At 39.6% G+C, this 22,007-nt stretch overlaps 1 protein-coding gene across 1 annotated transcript; it reads left to right on the forward strand.

The window, feature by feature from the left end:
• Nucleotides 1-1,622: 1,622 nt before the first annotated feature.
• Nucleotides 1,623-13,951, forward strand: ca14 (carbonic anhydrase XIV). Its single transcript, XM_029452070.1, has 13 exons — nucleotides 1,623-1,694; nucleotides 2,040-2,061; nucleotides 6,059-6,238; nucleotides 6,477-6,622; nucleotides 8,056-8,151; nucleotides 8,258-8,324; nucleotides 8,592-8,749; nucleotides 9,310-9,436; nucleotides 10,298-10,321; nucleotides 10,419-10,503; nucleotides 10,684-10,725; nucleotides 12,151-12,204; nucleotides 13,045-13,951. The coding sequence occupies exons 1-13, from the start codon at nucleotides 1,623-1,625 to the stop codon at nucleotides 13,154-13,156; spliced, it is 1,185 nt and encodes a 394-aa protein (XP_029307930.1). The 3' UTR covers nucleotides 13,157-13,951.
• The last annotated feature ends 8,056 nt before the right edge of the window (nucleotides 13,952-22,007 follow it).

Below are 22,007 nucleotides of genomic sequence, written 5' to 3' on the forward strand. Positions count from 1 at the left end.
TGGGTCGGTCTATCTATCTATCTATCTATCTATCTATCTATCTATCTATCTATCTATCTATCTATCTATCTATCTATATATCTATATATCTATATATCTATCTGTCATTTAAAGTCAAGATAACGGCTTTTCCAGAGATACCATACACAGTGCAGTGAGTGATGTAACCTTTTGCAGTTTTATTTCAATGTTTAAATGTATCCTTGACTGCTGTGATGTGATGTAATCTATAGATCTAAAGACTCGGCTGGATTGCCTTTGAGATTTTTATAGGAAAATCCACCCTTTTGGTGCATAATAATAATAATAATAATAATAATAGTAAGAGAATAGAAAAAAATCAGGAATAAGAAATATAAAATAAAACATTTACAATTAAACAATATGAGGATATATATTTATTTATTTATTTTTATTTTTTAACGAGTAAAATATTTTATTCCAGTGGTAAAGTAAGAAAACTAATTCCCATTTATATTTACAATGTATACATCTAATCAGTGCATCAAACTTTAATTGGTGACGTAATCGGTTGGCAGTTTGCAGCAGTTTCACTGATACTGAACTAATGATGCACTCACGTGTGCTCACAGATATTTAGCTTTTGGATGTAACATACAAATGATTTTACTACTGAACGTTAATCACTGTTTCTCATCGAAATGACCGTTGTTGAGTTATTCGCAGACTGTGGAGCAGTTGCAGGGTCGTAACATATTTACAAAGCTATATGAAGGAATGACACAATGTAAATTCAGTTTTAGGGTGGATCTGCCGTATAAGGAATCATCCTCAAACATGTCACGGGGACAGGGCTCCCCCTCGTGTTCAAAACACACAGTCTAAGGTTCAAACCTAAACGCGTCGTTCCTGTACACTATTTTCAGTTACCTTTTAAATAGAGATATACTGTGGTCCGAAACATAAACTTTAAAAAACATAATTCCCAGCCAGTCTTTGTTCGGACTACATACATAAACAAAAAACATTTTCCTACACAGAATGTTGCAAGATTATGCAATCCTAACAAAGACAGTAAAATGTTCAACATTCATACTAAGTAACTAAACACTGAGAAGAATTGAAGATATAAATAACCACATACACACACACACACACCCACACACACACACACACATATATATATATATATATATATATATATATATATATATATATATATACACACATATACACACATATACACATATGTATATGTGTATAAATATAAGTGTATATATATGTGTGTATACATATGTACCCTCATTTTCTAGCAACTAACAGTCCTTTAGTTCTCACTCACTGGTCCCTCTATGTGTCCCTGATTTCTTTCCATTTTCTTCTCTTCATACTTTCTCTCCATCTCTCTCGCTGGGACCTGTTCTGGTGCCCTGTGTGTCAGAGTGGAGCCGGCATGTAACATCCACACTGGCTGTTAAACAGAGCTGTGGCAGGTGGGATCGCTGGACCCAGTCGGTCTCCCCCCCTTCTCTCTCTCTCTCTCTCTCTCTCTCTCTCTCTCTCTCTCTCTCTCTCTCTCTCTCTCTCCCTCTCTCTCACTTGCTCCTCATCCCTCTGTTCGCTTTTATTCATTTCACTGTGTATGGGCAAGGAGGGCTAACATGGACTCTTTGGGTCTTTTTATCCTTCTAATGCTTCTGTGTTTCCAGTGGACAACTGCCCCTGCTGGTAAGGTCTTAATCAACAAAATAATCAGCGTCATGTGAGAATGTTTTGCTTTAATGTTGCTGTTGTAGATTTGTTTGGGTGTTTCAGTGTGAGCTGTAGTACGATCCAGAAATACCTATTGGATTTGATTAGTATTTGAGCACTTGTTTAGAAGTGTACTGTCATGATGTTAGGAACAGCAGTGGTTGTAGATTAAAAGTCATACAAACATAACATATTATAGAGTTATGTGAAATATATAATATTTAATCTCACAGATGTGATGCTTCTAACATGGTTTTTGATGAAAATCAATTAAGAACTGTCAACAAATGAGAGTTTAGAATGACTCTCTTTCTATTTTTTCAGAGGAAGCAACCTGGACCTACACGGGTGAGTTCAAGTTCAAGTTTATTTGTAGAGCAACATCTCATGCAAAGGCATTTCAAGCAGAGAGTGATGAAAAAAGATACACAGAGGTTGGATGATAATCTGTATACATTTTACACATGTCAGATATAATGAATCATTTGGGACGAGGCTAATCAGAGTTTTAAAGCAAAATCCACAAGTCAGTTCTGTAATAAACAGGTAGCATTTGATATGATTGATATTTATTTGTGTCCTAATTCAGGATGATTTGCCGTAATGCAGTCTGCTAATAACAAAAACATGGACAGGTTTACTGAAAATAAGAGCAACTATCCAATGAAACTCCCCATAAGCAGTCCTTTTTACACATTAACATTAAAACTATCATAACAGATTCTGTAACTTGGGTAGGATTTGTGCTTTTCCCACCTCATATATCCCAACCCCTGTCCCTCTGTTTCCCTCTACTTCTCTCTCCGTTTTGCATTAGTTACAGTTCAACAAGCTGGCATGAGCACAGCAGTCACACAGAGATGATGAAGGGGTGGGGGGAGATAGAGAAGAAGAAAGCAAGAAAGGGCAGAGAGAGAGAGAGAGAGAGGCAGGAGGAGGGAGGCAGGTGCACGAGGATGAGGGTGGTGGACAGAGAGAGGGAGATGGGACGGGATGAAGCTAAAGCATACCGAATCGTGGCCTTGTATTGTTGCAGCGCACAATAACCTATGTGTTTATTGTGTTGTGGACACACACTGGCTGCCTATGCTGTGGACAATGACATTGTGGGAATGAATGGAGCACCCAGACCACCACTCTCTGCATGTATTCAGGAGAGCAACACCAATGTACAGTACATACAGAACACACAGCAAACTGTAGAGCCTGTGACTGGAGCAAACTGGTATCTATACATAGTGGGCCATTTAGGCTTTATTCTAAAACATATGAAGGCAAGTGTAAAGCAGAAGCGTGGTGTAGTCTTAGACTGCTAGCCGATATGTTTACTGTCACGTGTCTTGCGTTCTGATGGGTTCAATTTGTCTTTTTGTCAAGATTTTCAAATTAAAAGTCACTGGGATTCAGCACAGTCCATGTGAATAGGTGAGGCATGTTGTGAGACACAGCATTGCATGATGTTGCTGCTGCTGCTGCTGAGCGGTTATCTGAAGTGGAAATTCAGTTTTGTGATGCACAACAATTTTGTCACACGAAAGAGCAGAATTGCGCGGTTTCTTTCCACGAGAGACGAGAGACGGACAGTTATGTAAAGTTATCAAGGGAAAGTCAGTCTCGCATTGCATCATTTCCTCATCATGCTCTGAGTGAGTGAATATTCATGTGTGTGTGTGTGTGTGTGTGTGTGTCCTTGACAAAGATGGCATGCTAGGAGAGGTAGAGTAGGGGCAGAGGGGCAGAGGGGCAGAATTTTCGCCCTCCAGTTACCATAGAGACCTCCATGGCGACCTGTGGCTGGGCCGTGGGACTTACTTTTGTAGTTAGGTCATGGTGCGGGGCTGCGGAGCAGAGACGAGATTAGAGGTGCAAGGTGGGGGTTGCAGGCTCTGGCAGAGCAGTGGGGAGGAGATGTAGTATGTGTTTACATCACTCATGTAAAGTCCCCTCCTTACATTGTGTGTGTGCAAGAACAATGGCAAACATTGCACAGTAATTATATGTATTGTGGCGTTAATACTTTTCTTGCAGCCTTCTTACATAAACATACACGCTTTTTAATCACATCTTTAACATTTGCAAAATCTGCAATCGCTCATTTATGATTTAATAGGTTTTTTGCAAACTAGTGACACATTTATTTGTGTCGTCCGTTTTCTAAAGCATTCCTCTTCTCGCAATTGAAATTCACATTCTTTGACTGACATGTCACTCTCTTTTTCTTTCAGACTCTTTTCTCTAACTTTCTTTTATTATGCAATAAGGGAGAGCAGTTTCTTTTTTTACTCAGTGAACGAGAGCCTCAATCTCTCCCTCAAATACTCGCCCAATATTTCTCTGTCCATTTTACAATTATTCTTCATTTCCACACGTCAACTGTTGTACGATAATGAATGCAATGTTTCTAAGAATATGAATATAGAGCATATTTGACTATATAAGTAAACGGTAAGTATACAGAATACACATGAGTATATTAACTTCTATTATACATTAGCATTAAATAGCAGAGGACCTGCTTTATGCAGTAGATGCTTACAGTAACCCAACTGTTATTGATTAATGTCAAAATGTACGGAAAACTGCTAAATCCTTTACATATTGTGCAATTTAATATTAAGCTGTTGTACAATCTTTCAAAAATATATATATTTTTTAATGTTGACATTTGTCATTTTATTGCTAATCACATTTGAATCATGTTGAAATTTGAATCCCAATTTGTCTTTCCAGAATCAAAGTCAACATTTTACTTTGTTTCCTGCGATTTTCAGCTGATTTTTAAGAGGTTTGAGAAACACATAAAACTGCAATAAGAGGTTACTCCTCTGTGTTCTAACCACAAACACATTTCCAAAAACCTCAGCTATGTTTGTGTTTCTGCCTTACATCAAAAATATCAATTTTAACAACTAATATTCATTTGTAAATCTTAAACATCTGGAGATGGGATTCAATATTTCCGTTTGTTTGCAATACAGGAATTTACTCTAAACAAGACTAGTGTTGAAATAAATGTAAAAACAAAACAAAAACAAAAAATAAATCATTCCTCTTACATGAAGAAAGTGATTTTACAGCATATTTATTTATATAGTAAATAATTGTTATTATCTCATCTTAATATCAGGCATATTACTTAATACAAGATCCAATCATGTTTAGTTTGTTTTGGATCTGTGCACATTTTGCAGGTGTTCATATAGCTAAACAGTTGTTTTAGTTTAAGTGCCTCCATCACCTTCTGTTGTTGGTAGCTCTGTGTGTGTGTGTGTGTGTGTGTGTGTGTGTGTGTGTGTGTGTGTGTGTGTGTGAGTGTGTGTGTGTGTGTGTATGTGTGTGTGTGTGTGTGTGTGTGTGTCTAGTTCTTTGTTTCATGTGAGGTAAATATCACCTGCATTTGAAATTCATATTTTTGTTATGATCCACAGCAGCATTGATTATAGTGAAACAAAGGAGTTCAGCTGTGCTTAGAAATGATTGAGACAGGTGGTATCTATGGTTATGGATACACACACACACACACACACACACACACACACACACACACACACACACACACACACACACACACACACACACACACACACACACCCTCCATGTGTTCTGTTATGGATACAAGGGTACACTGACACGGGGGTACAATTTAATATATTGCGATAAACTGTGTTTAAAGAAAAATCTAATTTTTGGAAAACTGTCATAGTATAAAGAACTCACCACCACATGTAGACCATTTCAGTAAAAAACTAAACAAAGGATTTTTATGCATTGAGAACAGTAGGATCTGCATTTTGCATTTATCACAGTCCCTGTAACATCCAACATCAAAGCACCACTTTTTGTGCAATCTGAGCCACCGTCTGCCACAATCTTTGCACGGAAACTATTATTAATTAAAAATCGATAGTGTTTTTGAGACTAGATACATTATCAGAAGACAAAATAACGCGATTCTCAAGAGTATTGATATTTTGTCACACCCCTAAAGATGGATAGTACAATCCCCATTTAATGAAAAATCTCCAAATGTGGATCCAGTAATCCAACATTTCAATGCAGGTTAAGAGATTAGGATTCAAACCAATAATAGCAAAGACAGTATTGTTTATCACTTATAACACTAATGTCCCAAACATTAAAAAGAAAAACGTCACAGATATGTTGTTTGTATACTTTCATTGCCTATTATGACCATTGTGAAACCCTTGTGAACCTAAAGACAACAGGAATAATTGTCTTGTATAATTAGAGACTGATCAATGGATGCTTCTCCCTGAAGGACGGGGAGCCAGTGGGCCGTGTGATTTGGTGATGTCACTGTTTTCCATCTTTTCTCTTGTCAAAGGTTTGGTAGGTCAGTCCGAGTGGTCGCAGTATTTCCCTGAATGCGCTGGCACTTCCCAGTCCCCCGTTGACGTGGTGACCACACAGACTAAATATGATCCCAGTTTGTTGCCTCTGACTCCACTGGGCTACAGCCAGCACGGCAACAAACCCTTCTCTCTGTACAACAATGGACACACAGGTAACTATGGCAGCCACCTCCTAAATGACCCTCACACAGGTATCCGAGCAGCTTTACGCTTGATCCGTTTATACTGCACAATCCTCTATCGTCAGCTAATCTTTTATTTCCCATTTAAAATATATTATAAAGATTTTTTAATATTAATTTTACAATCACTTTCTCATCATACGCCTAATATTTCTCCCGTACAGTTTGATTTCCTGTCAGCTCTTGTTTTTGCTCTTCTCTCCGTCAGTGGTCATTAAGCTGCCGGAGTGGATGGGACTGGGGGGGCTGCCCTGGCTCTATACAGCTGTTCAAATGCACCTGCACTGGGGCAGCGGCGGCCCGAGTCACGGGGGCGCTGAACACACCATCAACGGACAGAGTGCAGATGCAGAGGTACGGTCAAGTGTGAGGATAATAAATAAAAAGAATTCAAATGTATTAATAGACACACAGTATTAATTCTCACTAATAAAGAGTCGAGCAAGAGAGATACGATTATGTGTTTACACTATTAACTTTCTAACTTTTGGAGATAAGTGTGATTTAATTGAGCCTTTATAATTGTGCAAAGATTTCAGTTTAAAAGTGTATGGTTACATTTCTTCAGGACACACACCTACACATAGGGTGGAGAAAAAATGTATCTAGGAAACTTTCATTGCATTGACATGAAAGCAAAATATTTTAATTTGAGTAATTCTTCCAGCAAAAATGTAAAACATTCCCTGATTGTAGCTTCTCACGTGTGATGATTTGCTGTTTTTCTTGGTCACGTATGACAATAAACTTAATATATCAGGTTTTAGACAATAAAACAAGCACATTTAATACACTTTCTTTTTTCACTATCTAAAGCAAGAGAATAATCAGAAATTATTCTATAATGAAAATAATAGTTATGGCCCTAGTAACCCCTCTTTCAAGATGTACAGTATGTGTTCATCAGGAACACACTGACCCTCCATAGACAGGGTAGGATAGTTGCAAAGTATTGAGAGATACATCTTAAATCCTGGGGTAACAGCGGGACATAAGGAAGTTTGAGTCCCTTTCTTTCTTGATACACTCTATTCTGTTTTGTGACTATATCGCTCTCTCTTTGTCTCACTGTCTCTCTCTCACACACAAATCTGTTATAGCTGCGTCAGCTCGGTTTAGCGTGGGACACGGATGGGAACGGCCCACTGAACTTGCCTCCTCTAGAGTAAGCTGAGAGAGGTTTAGAGAGACCGACGAGGAACAGACGAGAACGATTTGGGACAGATTGCTGTCAGGGAGACGTAAAAATTGTAAGGCACCAAATAACCTTTGTTAGGGAGTGGAGAAGATGGAGGAAGAAAGGAGGGAAGGGAAGCCATCTCAGCACCTCAGTTCCTCTCCATCTGTCCCTGTCCAGGTTTGCCAACACAAAGCTTTCTTCAGGGGTGAGCAGCTGGAGAGAAACAGGCGTGAGGGAATTTAAGCAGATTAAAAAGAGAGAAAAAAGCAGGCAGTCAGTGAAATGATAAGAAAAAAAATCCACAACTAAATGAAAGAGGGAACAAATATTAGTTTAAATAAAAGAAGAAACGGAACCTGTCATGCATGAGTTGTCTTATTACATAATGAGACAATTAAGCTCGTTCTCATTCACATCAGTGTCCTTGTCGCTCTTTATTTATCTTCGGCCTTTCTCCCAGAAGGAAAACTGAGTTTGCACGCAGCCTTCCCTCTCCCAGTCTCTCTCTCTTCGTCTAACCCTGAGCTGTCACGAGGATAAACCCGGACTTCTTTCTCTTCCTCATGAGTGTCGATGGACAAACTAACGGCGTTCTTCCTCTCTCCAGCTACATGTGGTGCACTACAACTCTGAGCTCTACCCCGACATGTCCACAGCAATGATGCAAAGTGACGGCTTGGCTGTTTTAGGAATACTCATTGTGGTAACAAAATACATATGTATATATAATAAAAATGCTAATAAACAGTAGCATTAGTAGTATTTTGAGCAATATAATAACCATTTAAGCTTGAGTTTTGGTTTCCCAGACAGGTGAGGAGACCAACACGGCATTTAACAACATCCTCAACTACCTGAGTCGCATCCGACATGCTGGTAGGTGTATTTTCTTTAAATAAAAACACATGTTGTTTTTTGGCACAAACTTCCTTTACCTTTTCTCTCACTACTTAGTCATTTGCAGTTTCCATTTCCATTTTTATTACAAATTATTATGTATTTTGTTCTACAGCAACACATGAAAAGAAACACATTGCTTTGGACATTTAAGATACTGATGAAAAATGTATGATATGTGGTTCCGGTAGTCGAATCTATAAGACCTAAACATACTCTTTTCCTATTCCTCCCACCCACTGGCAGATCAGAAGGTGTTCATCCCAGCCTTTGACATCCAGTCCCTGCTCCCTAAAGATCTGGGGCGCTACTATCGCTACAATGGCTCCCTAACAACGCCGCCCTGCTACCAGAGTGTGATCTGGACACTGTTCAATGAGAGGGTTCAAATCTCACAGACTCAGGTAAAGCTGAGACACAGAGACTCATCTGAAGCGTAAAGCAGTGGATCCGACATGCATTCAAATGTTGTCTAATGCCTAAATAACACATGAACACTTTTTTTGTATTAGCAAAAAAGGTATTTCCTCATCAGCTGCAGCAGAAATGAAAATACAGTACATAAATGTGCATTAATGTAAACTGAGAGATTGCCTTTATTGCATTGTTTTCTGCTGATATTAAGTCCAGCAATATTTACATTTTCTTTTTTTTGTGGAAGATTTTATTTAGTACAAACTTCAACGTTAATTCCTTTTTGAGGGTTTTATGAAATAGTTAAAAAGGTCGAAGTACATTACAAACAAACGGTACATCTGTGGTTCCTCTTAGTATGTGAAATTATTTCTACGTGTATTTATGACCTAAATTAAATGATTGATATTATTGGAGAGTGGTGAAAAGAATCAATTTCCTCAGTGACTTTAACTATATATTTGAACAATTGATACATTTTGACTGTCTATTAAGTTTTCACTGCAACGTTATTGTTTCCATCCCGCTCCTCTCCACCGCTCCACTCCAGCTGCTGAAGCTGGAGACGATACTTTATTCCAGTAAATCTGAAGAGTCTGACAGGATGCTGCTGCAGGACAACTACCGCGCGACACAGCTGCTCAACCACAGGGTCGTCTTCGCCTCCTTCAGTGCAGGTTAGACGGAGATATCATGTAGGAAGAGATCATTCATCACTATGTTGACTGCTGACATACGAGACACGCATATGTTGTGTTAGGAATCAGACATTTCCCTGAATCCTTTTCCCACTATTACCTGATTATTGTAAGACATGAGTGTATACTTTAATTATCCTTTTTATACTGCACAAATGTGAAGCTGCAAAAAGGTCACAGCCAATCTGCTATAAACTCCTGTGTCTCAGCCGAACAGCACTTCTACATTGGTGGATTATAATGCCAGCATGCTGCTCGTAATGCAAACCCCAATAACAAGCCAGTGGGTGGCCATGTGGACCAAAGCTAGCAATTAGCACAATCCATGCAGAGAAGGAAAAGTGGAATGTGGAGAGAAATGTGGGAATATTAAGGATTACCGGTGACTTTGTCTGAGTGAAAGAGACTTTGGACGGCAGTAGTAGAGAGAGAGAGACAGAAATAAAGGAGGAAGGGGTGGAAAAGCGAGGGGCAGCAGTGTTTATTTGCGAGCTGATTAGAGAAAGGGATTTGCAAAAACTAAACAGCTACTCCATTGTTATCACGAGAGTCTAACTGAGAAAAAAGGGAGAGAAAAGAGACACAGAAAAGTGAAAGAGGGAGACAGAGTGGTAGACAAAGACAAAAGAGAAAGAATTTGTGTAAAGTGCTCATTGTGGTGAGTGACTGAACTGGAAGGCCTGTGATATTAGCACTGTTGTCAAAGGCAGCAAGACTGACCAAACATAAGACTTATGAAACAGCCTGGACGGCAGATTCTGCTGCGATAAACCAACACATAAATGTGAATGAACTAAAAATGTGCTGTGATTTTTCTAATTATGTATTCTTTTGTTGTAGAATCGGGGAAGGAGCTCTCTTCTGGTAAGACTACATGGGATTTCCTGCACGGCCGATACTGACAATCACATCAGTGCTTCAAATGATTCAACAGCTCTGTTTTGTTCTTCTTCTTCTGCAGGTGAAGTCACAGCTATAGTGATAGGAGTGATGTGTGGCTGTGTGGGTCTGGCAGTAATCATTCGCTTCATCGTGAAGACGATACGGTAAGGCTTTGTCGTGCTGCTCGGTTATTTCTCTGTTTCTGTGTCTTTCAATGGCCGCTGCAGACACTGGCCACCACTCTGCTGCTGTTGTTCTGGTTTAACTGGGTGATCCGCAGAAACTATTGGAGTCGTCCCTGTGGAAGCGTCTCTTCTCATTCTCCATCTCCTATCTCTTGGCAGATTTTTTACACTCCTGCACCGTGAATCAGTTGTGGTAAACAGGTGGCTTACCTGATCTTATTCCTGACAAGGATGAACGACTTGCACTGACAGTGTGACGACTTCTTCTTGTGCTTGACAGATATCCTGAAGCGCAGATCTTGGATCAATACCATGATAAACATGGTTATTAAAGAAAACTGGGAATAAAATAATGCTTTTTTTAACCCTTATTGAACTTTATTTATTTTACAATAAATTAAAGTCATTGTATGCACACTGCAAGAATAACATGCACCACCAGCTTTCTCTAAAGAACATCAGTCGAATAACGTTATTAGCGTTGGTGTCGACAGTGTTGGTTTGACTCTAATGGAAATCTCAGTAATTGTATAATCCTCTTTGTAAGGTATCACCTTAAAGGTTAAAAGCAATCCTAAAATCAGCGCTAAGGATATTCTGACTCTCTGACCTCTGCTGCAATAACATGGCTGTTTTCCAATATTTTCTCTCATAATCACCACTGATTAATGAAAGTATGCGGCGGGTACCACCGCTCAGTGATTTAACCTTTCCACTGCTTTGATCAGGGGTTCCCAAAGTTCCCATATATGTTCCAGTAGCTATATGTATTATCTCAGTGTCTTGACTCTCAAAAGGGACAGTTCACACCAAAATAAAAAAGACATATTCCTCTTACCTGTAGTGATATTCATCAGTCTGGATTGTTTGGGTGTGAGTTGCAGAGTGTTGGACATTCTGCCTTCTCTAGAATATAATGGAACTAGATGGCCCTCTGCAAAAAAAATACATTTGGAAAGCTAACAAACAATGTCTCTTTCCAGAAATCATGACCTGGTTAATCAAGATAATCCGCAGACCTTGTTGTGAGCAGTTTCATGTAGGAACTATTTTCTTTCTACCGAACTACACCCGCCAATGAGTGAGCTCGTTCATGAGTAAATGCATGCTTCCATCTGAGCGATAATATGTTTGGCGGGTGTTGTTCGGCCGATATCTCAATCTAGATCGATAAATAACACTACAGGAATGGTAAGGAAAAATATGTACTTTTGATTTTGGGGTGAACTGTCCCTTTAAGGACCAAAATATGATTTTCATTGTCAGATATGTTTTTGTATAGAACTGAATTAATGTTTACATTTAAGATTGGGGAGAGTGAGACCTCTGATCAGAGATTCAATCTTTGAATAAGTTAAATTTTCATACCTCTCATTTTCTTGGTGTCCCCTGGGTCCTTGTCAGGGAGCCTTCAGAGGGACCCTACATCCCACTTTGGGAACCACTGGCTTTCATAATTTCAATCACCCGCGTGAAATTACTTTAAAATGTGACCTCCAATCCTTCTATCGAATGAAAGTGAAATAAGGAGAGGGAGTGAGTTTTGCACACTGTCTCTTTAAAATGTTAAATCCAAGATTTTCTCTCTGTTTGGGTCATGTGATTCTGTCTTTTGATCTGTGACAGCTCTACCTCTAGCTGGGACGTCCTACCCAGTAACCGGCCTGCTCCCATGTTAAGGTCAACGTTCAAAATTATAACCTTTGACCTCAAAACCTTAACTTCTAAGACTTAGATTGCTGCTTTAACCACCCTTTTATAGTGACTTATCCTCTAGACTTTAACCCCTCTCTTTAGAGTTGTAGTGCTTAAAGGAATTTCACAGACTGTAAGGAAAATCTTATTATATATATATATATATATATATATATATATATATATATATATATATATATATATATATATATATATATATATATATATATATATATATACACATTATAAACTTTAAGGGAAGCCTATGGAAATTACCACAGTGTTGCCTGCATTTCAGAAATTCGTTCACATCAGTCAATACTAAGAAGAAGAATCTTTTAATCCTGAAGTTTGTGGTGTGAGAGTTTTGTCAGCTGGCTATTGATGCAGTGCATCTACAGTGTAAAACCCTCAATGTTCACTGGATGCAGACGTTCTGGCTCCGTCGCAGCTGAAACATGTTGGCTAAAAGACTCAAAACCGCGATGGAGATGAGTAGCAGTCACCTTCAGTGGATAGCCACGTTAACACATTTCATCCCTCTTTGTTTATTGTAACACGACTGATTTATTTATGTATCCATTTAATCATCATATAACATAACTCTGTCTTGGAGGGCTAAAATCACCTCATGGTGGACTTTAATCGAACAACAGTTAGGGCTCTTTTGTTGTTTTTATAGTACACCAGAGCTCTGAACTAATGCACAACCTTCTGTGTATTCTTTAACAAATGGGGACCTCTGCTGGACAACATAACAAACTACAGTGGCAGCATACAGTGTGTTCCACTCAGTGGGAATGACTCTTCCCTTTCATGTTTCAGGATGAAGGAGCCAGAGAAAGGGAAAGAGAAAAAGCAAGACATGGCTCTGAAATCGACCTCTGAAGCAGAAAAGAAAGAAGAGCCCTCACCGTCTCCTCAGACTGAGCCGTAGCTGACTGTCACACACCTCACGTTTGGTTCACTTCAGAGCTTCAGTCCAGACACACACACAAAACACTCTTCTTCCCTCTTGCCAATGATGTTATCTCTGATCCCTGTCTCCCAGGGGGACAGAAAGCAACCGAAAAAACATTTTATTTAGTAAACTGAACGCAGGATAAATCACCTGCTGCCCCGATCACTTTTTTTCCCACCTACATTTAGTGATGTTGGCAGTTTTGGTATCAGACATTTATTTCCTTCAATTTGCTCGTGAATAATGGATGTGAAGACGACAGTTTGCTGGCTCTGAAGCGTACGTGTGCTCTTGCAACGTCTGAGATGCATGATTGGTTCATGTAAATACTTTGTAAAATATATTTTGTTTTGTTCGTTTCACGTTTGGCCGTTATTTCATCTTCCTGCCTTGGAACACAAGCACACTGCACTGAGAGACTTATAATATATTAGAAGTATTTACCTGTGAAATTATACCCGATGTAATATTATTTTCTTTGGCCCCTGGACTTGAGCATTGACACAGATGATGTCCTATGAAATGAAAATCTATGATGAAGGTTTTAAGGGATTTTTAAGTGCTAAGTATAAACTGATGCTGTCCAAACATTATGTCTCTGAACTCAACTTAGCGCATTATACTGTAAATGGATGAGTTATATTTATGTACATGTGTTCATTCTATTGGAAACGGTGTTTCTGTGTGCCATATAGCATCTTTGTCTTTGTTTTTATTTTGCTGTATATAACTCGTCAACGTGGGCACCTCATTAAAATACTTGAATGGCAACCTCCCCTGCTTTGGTTTCTTCATTGTGTGTGTGTGTCTGTGTGTGTGTGTGTGTGTCGTCCTGACCATATTTTCCAACAGTGATTTCTAAGCGGGGAAATATTGTATTGGAATGAAACAATGCAACGTTAAAGAAAAACAGCAATCTTACAAAAACCTTTACAACGATTTACCAAATTGTTGACAGAATCCTAAATAATTAAACAAGGAGAGAGAGAGACGATGTCTTAAGAAGCTTTTTCCAAACAGCTGTCCATTTAGACAGACGGATACTATTTCTAGATGTACTGCGTTTGTCTTGTTACTCATCAGCTGGCATAAACGCAATGTATACACAGTATATCAAATATATCGGTCAGACTATCTGTGTCCATCATTGTGCTTTCATACTTCATGACTCCTACGTTACATTTTCTGTGTTGCTCCCTGCTCCCCTGTCCTTCCACCTGGCTGAGGCAGCTCTGTCCCATGGCCACAGTACGGGAGGCTCACCTATAGTTAAAGGCACTGAGGCTCCACATTAGTTCACATCAAGGATGAGTTCTGAACTGATGCAGAAACCATGCAGGAGCACAAAAGCGCACAGAGTTGTTCAACATGTTGTCTTAGTCATACTTCTCCGTGTGTGGGTGTTCCTGATGTATTTTAACCTTCAATATGCAACTCAAGACATAACCTAATTAGTTTCACTATGCTGACTGTGGGGACATTAAACAAAGCCTTTGATTTGTCCCAGAATCGTGATCGTCTTATCAAAATTACTATAAATCTTTCATTGAGGGGTTTTAGAAATGCTAAATTTAGAAAAGAAAAAAACTCAATCAGGCCAGCAGGAGGAAGAGAAAGAAAAGATGTAATAAATAATGTACAATTACAAAAACAGTTGTTTAAACATGGAAACCTACTTCTCTACTTTTGTCTGTTTTAAGTGATGCCTTTAAGATGCCTTTAAAGTAAATTTCCATTTATTTGTAATAAATATCATGTTAATGTTTGCTTAATAGAATCACTTAGAAATGGAAGATGTTCTTTTCCATATTTATTCAGATTAAACTGAATAAAATAACAATACGTATAGTTTGTATGCATATCTCTAAACTGCGAGTTAGCTCTTTTTGATCACTTTATATGTTGTCCTTTTTAATTAAATATCAAGAAATATTAGAGAATATAAATATGGTATATGGTATGTGGTATAAGAATATTAATTACTGTAGAACTAACTGAAAATAACTGTGATTGTGATGTTAGCAGAAAATATATTTCATATATATATATATATATATTTCTATTTCTACTTAATAATTAGTAAATGCAGTGGAAAGGTCAATCCTGTGAGTACAGTATATCTCAAAAGTGAGTACACCCTTTAGATTTTTGCAAATATTCTGTTATATCCTTTCAGGGGATAACATTATCCTACTGAAACTTTGATATAACTTAAAGTAGTCAGTGTGCTGCTTGAATAACAGTATAGATTTATTGTCCTTTTGTCCTAATTGTGCCCAATGATGTTGTTTTCCCGCCCTGGTGTCATGTGACTCGTTAGTGTTACAAGGATTCAGGTGTAAATGATAAGCAGGGCTGTTAAATTTGGTGTTTTGGGCACAATTCTCTCTGAATGCTGGACAACATGGCACCTCATGGCAAGGAACTGTCTGAGCGGCTGAAAAAAGGATTATTGCGCTTCACAAAGATGGCCTTGGCTATAAGAAGATTGCCAACACCATGAAAATGAGTTGCAGCACAGTGGCTAAGATCATACAGCGGTTTTCCAGGACAGGTTCCACTCGGAACAGGCCTCGCCAGGGTCGACCAAAGAAGTTGAGTCCACGTGCTCAGCGTCATATCCAGAGGTTGGTTTCCAAAAATAGACGTGCGAGTGCTTCCAGCATTGCTGCAGAGGTTGCAGAAGTGGGATGTCAGCCTGTCAGTGCCCAGACCATACGCCGCACACTGCATCAAATCGGTTTGTATGGCCGTCACCCCAGACAGAAGCCCCTTCTGAAACCGATGCATAAGAAAGCCCGCAAACAGTTTGCTGAAGACAATGAATCCAAGAACATGAGTTACTGGAACCATGTCCTGTGGTCTGATGAGACCAAAATAAACCTGTTTGGGTCAGATGGTGTCCGGCGTGTGTGGCGGCACCCTGGTGAGGAGTACCAAGACAAATGTGTTTTGCCTACAGTCAAGCATGGTGGTGGCAGCATCATGGTCTGGGGCTGCATGAGTGCTGCCGGCACTGGGGAGCTGCATTTCATTGAGGGACACATGAATTCCAATATATACTGTGACATCCTGCAGCAGAGCATGATCCCCTCTCTTCGGAAACTGGGCCGTAGGGCAGTTTTCCAACATGATAATGACCCTAAACACACCTCCAAGATGACAACGGCCTTGCTGAAGAAGCTGAAGGTTAAGGTGATGGACTGGCCAAGTATGTCTCCAGACCTAAACCCAATTGAGCACATGTGGGGCATCCTCAAGAGGAAGGTGGAGGAGTGCAAGGTGTCCAACATCCGTGCGCTCCGTGATGTCGTCGTGGAGGAGTGGAAGAAGATTCCAGAAGCAACCTGTGCAGCTCTGGTGAAGTCCATGCCCAGGAGGGTTAAAGCAGTGCTAGATAACAATGGTGGTCACACAAAATATTGACACTTTGGGCACAATTTAGACATGTTCACTATGGGGTGTACTCACTTTTGTTGCCAGCTGTTTAGACATTAACAGCTGTGTACTGAGTAATTTTCAAAGGACAATAAATCTATACTGTTATTCAAGCAGCACACTGACTACTTTAAGTTATATCAAAGTTTCAGTAGGATAATGTTATCCCCTGAAAGGATATAACAGAATATTTGCAAAAATCTAAAGGTGTACTCACTTTTGAGATATACTGTATGTAGGCTAAAACATAGACAGAGACAATTCAACTATTTCTTATCAAATTTAGACTTTTCCACATTTCTCAATTCATTAATTCATGTGAAGACATATCCCAACATAGCCCTGATGACTAAAACAAGTTCAAATATATTAAAAGTTACTAGAAAGAAAGAAATAATAATGATAATTTGCCTACTTTTTATGTGCAAAACAAATTGTATCTTTCGTCACACACACGCACGCACACACACACGCACGCACACACATCCGGAAATAGCTCGCAGGAACTTACAAAAGTATTTGTGGCTGTAACTGGATCACGTCTCCCGGTGCTCTAAAGCACAGCCGTGTGGACATATGAAGAAATGCATGAACACTGTTAAGGCCACTCCCGCTCAAACAGGAAGTGAAATGTGGAATCGCAACTGAAGAAAAGAAGACCTCACACCTGGATTTTTGAAGTCACTTATAGCTCACAGCAACGTGCACTGCGCTCGCTACAAGGTAGGGAAGTTCCCATCAAGCAGCTGGTGTCCGCATCCTCATGTTTAAAAACACAGACAGCTGTGGACTTTACTACGTGTCATGTTACTTATGTGGTCAAACAGAATCAGTAAGAGACAAAAGATTACTAAGGAATGATAGAGGCTGCACTGTGTTTGTGTTTTGTTTCACTCTAGGACTGCTGTGTAATGGCTTCTCTGAGGGCTTTTCTCACTCTTACCGTCTTTCTCCTGCCTGAGTCCTCAAACGTTTGCCAAAAATGACGCTCCCTGCCAGCTCTCCAAATGGAACAACGCCTACAACACCTTCGTGAAAAGGCACTTTCGCACTGAGACTCCTTCTTCTCAGGACCAGAACGCATGGGAGGAATACATCAGAAATAACGGCGGCTGTGACAGACCCACCCAGTCCTTTCTGAACCCAAAGGACATGGACAAGGTGAAGGCCGTGTGCACATCCAAGGGGGGGACGGTGTACAAGGACAACCTGTGCATGAGCCAGCTGCCTTTCCGTTTTGTCACGGTGAGGAGTGTACCGGGAACATGCGGGATCCGGAGCGTCAAAGAGGAAACCAAACATCTGATTCTGGCCTGTGAGGAGCTGACCAACCAGTGCCTGCCGGTCCATTTCGAAGGAAACCCGGATAATTTAAAGCCAGATAACAACGCCAGAGGCTGCCAGGACTCACCCACTGCTGATGCTCCCAGCTTTAAAATCGCCTGGCTCTGCTTGTTATCGTTTGTTCTTGTTATTATGTATGGTTATCGCAATTAATTTGGGATACTAGACAAGACATTAAGTCTCCTGAAGCCATTTGAAGAAGAAAAAAACTTAATTTGAAAAGTATTTGGTTGTATTTTATATTAATCTTATATTACCAAAGTATCAACCATATTTTTGTAAGCATTTCAATCTTTTTAAGTGTATGTTTGTACCACTATTATGTGCTTGTGCCTTGTATTTCAGAGAGATAATGAGAGGGATGGTGCTCTAAAGGCATTTCATTTCATTTAAAGCAGGGGTGTCAAACTCATTTTAGTTCAGGGGCCACATGCAGCACAATTTGATCTCAAGTGGGCCGGACCAGTAAAATCATATCATAATAACATATAAATAATGACAACTCCAAATGTTCCCCTTCGTTTTAGTGCAATAAAGTACACGTACATTCTGATAAAGTTCAAATTGAATCTTTTTACAAAACATTATGAACAACCTGAAATTTCTTAAGAAAAAAAGGTGCAATTTTAACAATAGTATCAGTTTATCATTTACACATGTGTGTTACAACTTACAGATCACAGTGTATCTACAAAGGCACAACACATTTCGTCACAGGTATCTGGAACAGTATTTAACTTTATGATCAAAACAACACATTTTTACACTTTGCAAAGTCATCCCGCGGGCCGGATTGGACCCTCAGGCGGGCCGGTTATGGCCCCCGGGCCGCATGTTTGACACCCCTGATTTAAAGCTACAGTAGTTAGTGCATAGATGGCACAGAGGTGACGTTGAATTCAAGTCATTCATTGTGTTGTGTTTACATTATTAAAAGGGAATACATAAAATTGCACTACAAAAGGTATTTAGATTTCATTTAATACATTTACAATATGATCTAATAAACACATTTGAAATTCATCTACTGTTATTTTCACACCAGTTTAAATAGACAACCAAGAGGAACAAGAGAAAACTCTCAAGCTGCCGACTATAAACATCCACAGATATTTTTGTACAAATGTCGTATTGAAACTCATAGCTCACGTGAGCAGCTCCGTCAAATACAAACTCAACCAAAACCACTTCTTTGTCTTTTTGAGTCTCAAATCAAATCAAGTCATTTTTCTTTGCTTTGTAATATGGGGCATTTTCTCACTGTCATGGAGCACACGACGTTAATGTAAGTCTTAACTTACTTTGCATTGTTAAACGTAAAGAGAAAGCATTTCACACACACTAATAGTCAGCCTCATCACGCTGAGACCGTCCACACACAGATGATGGCAGTATTGCACAGCTTTGTTGTCCGTCAACTGAAAGAGGTCAAAGAAAAAGAGTCACTTTTCTGTTCATTTGTCATTTTTAAATGTGAACTATGTTTTTTAGATTTATGTGTGTTAACTGTGGATGTACGCTGACGTTGGTGAGGTTGTGTTTTTTTCTTCTTCACATCAGCTGCAATTTGAAGTACTCAATATTTCAGCACAAAAATAAACCAGGTAGGTCTCAGATGGATGTTTTCCATCATTTTCTCACTCTTTTCCACAAAGATTGTTGAATGTCTATCGGTGCTAAATACCTACATCGACTAATTTTCCATTGTTAAAAACTTGACATATAGTCCTTTAAAATGTAACTTCTTACAAGGCTGGATTAATTCACTTGGTGTCGTGGGGCAAAAACTAAGCCCCCTGTCTCTCCTATTGTCTGTACATTGTTTAAGTATTGTTACCTATTATTGATTAGTTTGTGGAAGGTTGATTAAGCACATATTTATTAGCTAAAATTCACCATGTAAGCACAATATGTACTGAAGTAACGAAGGCTTTTAAAATAGATTTTAATTCAAGGCCACTATACAAGATTATGTAATAACGCAGGTGTGGCCTTAATGACTTGAAATGTATGTCCCCCTTCATTATTATTTATAAGCTTAGTTTACCGATAGGTCAGTGTGGCATGCAATAGGCCCAGCTGATAGTGAAGTGTAAGAGCGCTCTCTGCTGGACCATAAAGAAAGCTACAGTCCGTTGCTCTTATAGACTGTACATTTTTGAACAGGTCATTAAAAAAACAGCCCAAGTATGCAGTATTAACAAACTAATTGCCACACAGAGAAGCAGAAATCTTTGCCCCCCCCCCATGAGAGTCTTGTGCCACATGGCAGTTACCTGCTTTGCCTGGATCCCACCCCAGCTTTGACCTTTTTCACGTCTAAACTCTACAGTAACTTTGACCTATTCTTATTTCTAAAGTCCTGCACCCCTCAAAAGGCAATGAACCGGCCCGTCTTTGCTTTCAAAGCTGATTATATCCCCAGTGCCACGTGGAAATAACTCCACTTCACTTGGATCATTGAAATAAAACTTTTGCTAAAAGTTGGTCTCACTCATAAGATGAGAGCTGAAACTTTAGTATCGAAAGCCACCAACAAGCTCTTATTTTTGCTGCAGGATCTCAGCGTGCAGTTGTTGCACACAATGTTATTTAAATTGTTCTTGGTGCAATAGACCGCACATGTGTCTGCATGCAGCCCTGATCTTGTAAAACTTTCCATTCTGCCACAGTGCATCGTTTTACATCCTTTCCTTCTATAATTGTCTGCCTCGTGATTCTGTCGCAGAGACAGAAAAATACAAGTGTTTCTTAGTATATAATTTGGTTTTCAATTCTTTATTTTGCCGTTGGCAAAGTCATATGATCATGAGGAAATCATATGACGCACCGAAACTTGATGTTATTTTTCTGTTTCCTGCCCAGAGGCACAAGGGTATGATATTTCTGCTGAGTGCTAATAAAGACAAATAAAAAAACAACAATAAAACATATAAATATTTCACCATTTCCTTAGCTAATCCTGAATACATTAGGAACACACACTGGGAACATACAGTAGAAGTGACCAGAGGCTGACCTCCAGTAAAATATTCAATTATGGCCATTCCTAATCCATGACATCATTACAGGGTCACACACACACACACACACACACACACACACACACACACACACACACACACACACAACACACACACACACACACACACACATGCAGATATAGTCAAATGCACACCTTCAGACAAATATGCACACACGCTGACTGCAGACACAGTCATGGCTGAGGAAAAAGCAAAAGCGAACAACAATCGTTGACTCGGGTCAAAAAGGAAGGGCAAAGGGAGAATAAAAGAATGAGTGCAGAGTGAGAGGCGGTGTGAGGGTGGAGGGGCACAGCGGTAGGATGCAAGAAGGAGGGGTAAGAAACAGGGCTGCACTTTAATTGAACTTTTTTGGCGGTTTTTAGAAAAACAAAACACATGGACATAAAATAAGGTGGAAGGCAGCGACTCTATGGGAACCAGAGCTTGTTTTTCTTCACGGCTTTCCCTCATTCCACCTCTTCTCCAGTCCACTTTGGCTGACTGTACTCCACACGACCGTCCTCATGAACATCTCTATCTGCTTTACTTCCTTTAGTTACATACTTGACCTCCCTCTTCTCAACCTCCCTTCTGTTGTCCTCTATCTTCCTGTTGAGCGTAAAGCAATTGAGCATCATTCAGTCCATACAATGCTGTTTTACAGTGCTGTTGTCACGTAGCACCTCAGAGGGCCCTGTGGGCTCGTTAAACTGTAGGCGGCAGTGGCACAGTGGACAAACTACAGAAACAGAGGGGAAGTTTGGAACATGATTGGGACTAAATTAAAAATAACTTAAAAACAAACTTGATTCAGCACGTCTTCAGTTCTTCTTCTTCCTAATCTAACCTCTCTCAGCTGTCGCTCTCCCTCCGTCCAGAACAACTCATAACAAATGAGCGCGATAATTAGAACCACAAAGGCTCAAGGGGGAGGGAGATTTTAGGATTTTGGATGGGGGGGGGGGGGGGGGGGCTTGAAGGACAAAAGGAATAGAGTGTGAGTAATACAGGCGTCTGGG

This window comes from Cottoperca gobio, chromosome 16 (genome assembly GCF_900634415.1).
Source record: "Cottoperca gobio chromosome 16, fCotGob3.1, whole genome shotgun sequence".
In the NCBI taxonomy this organism is placed as follows: Eukaryota; Metazoa; Chordata; class Actinopteri; order Perciformes; family Bovichtidae; genus Cottoperca; species Cottoperca gobio.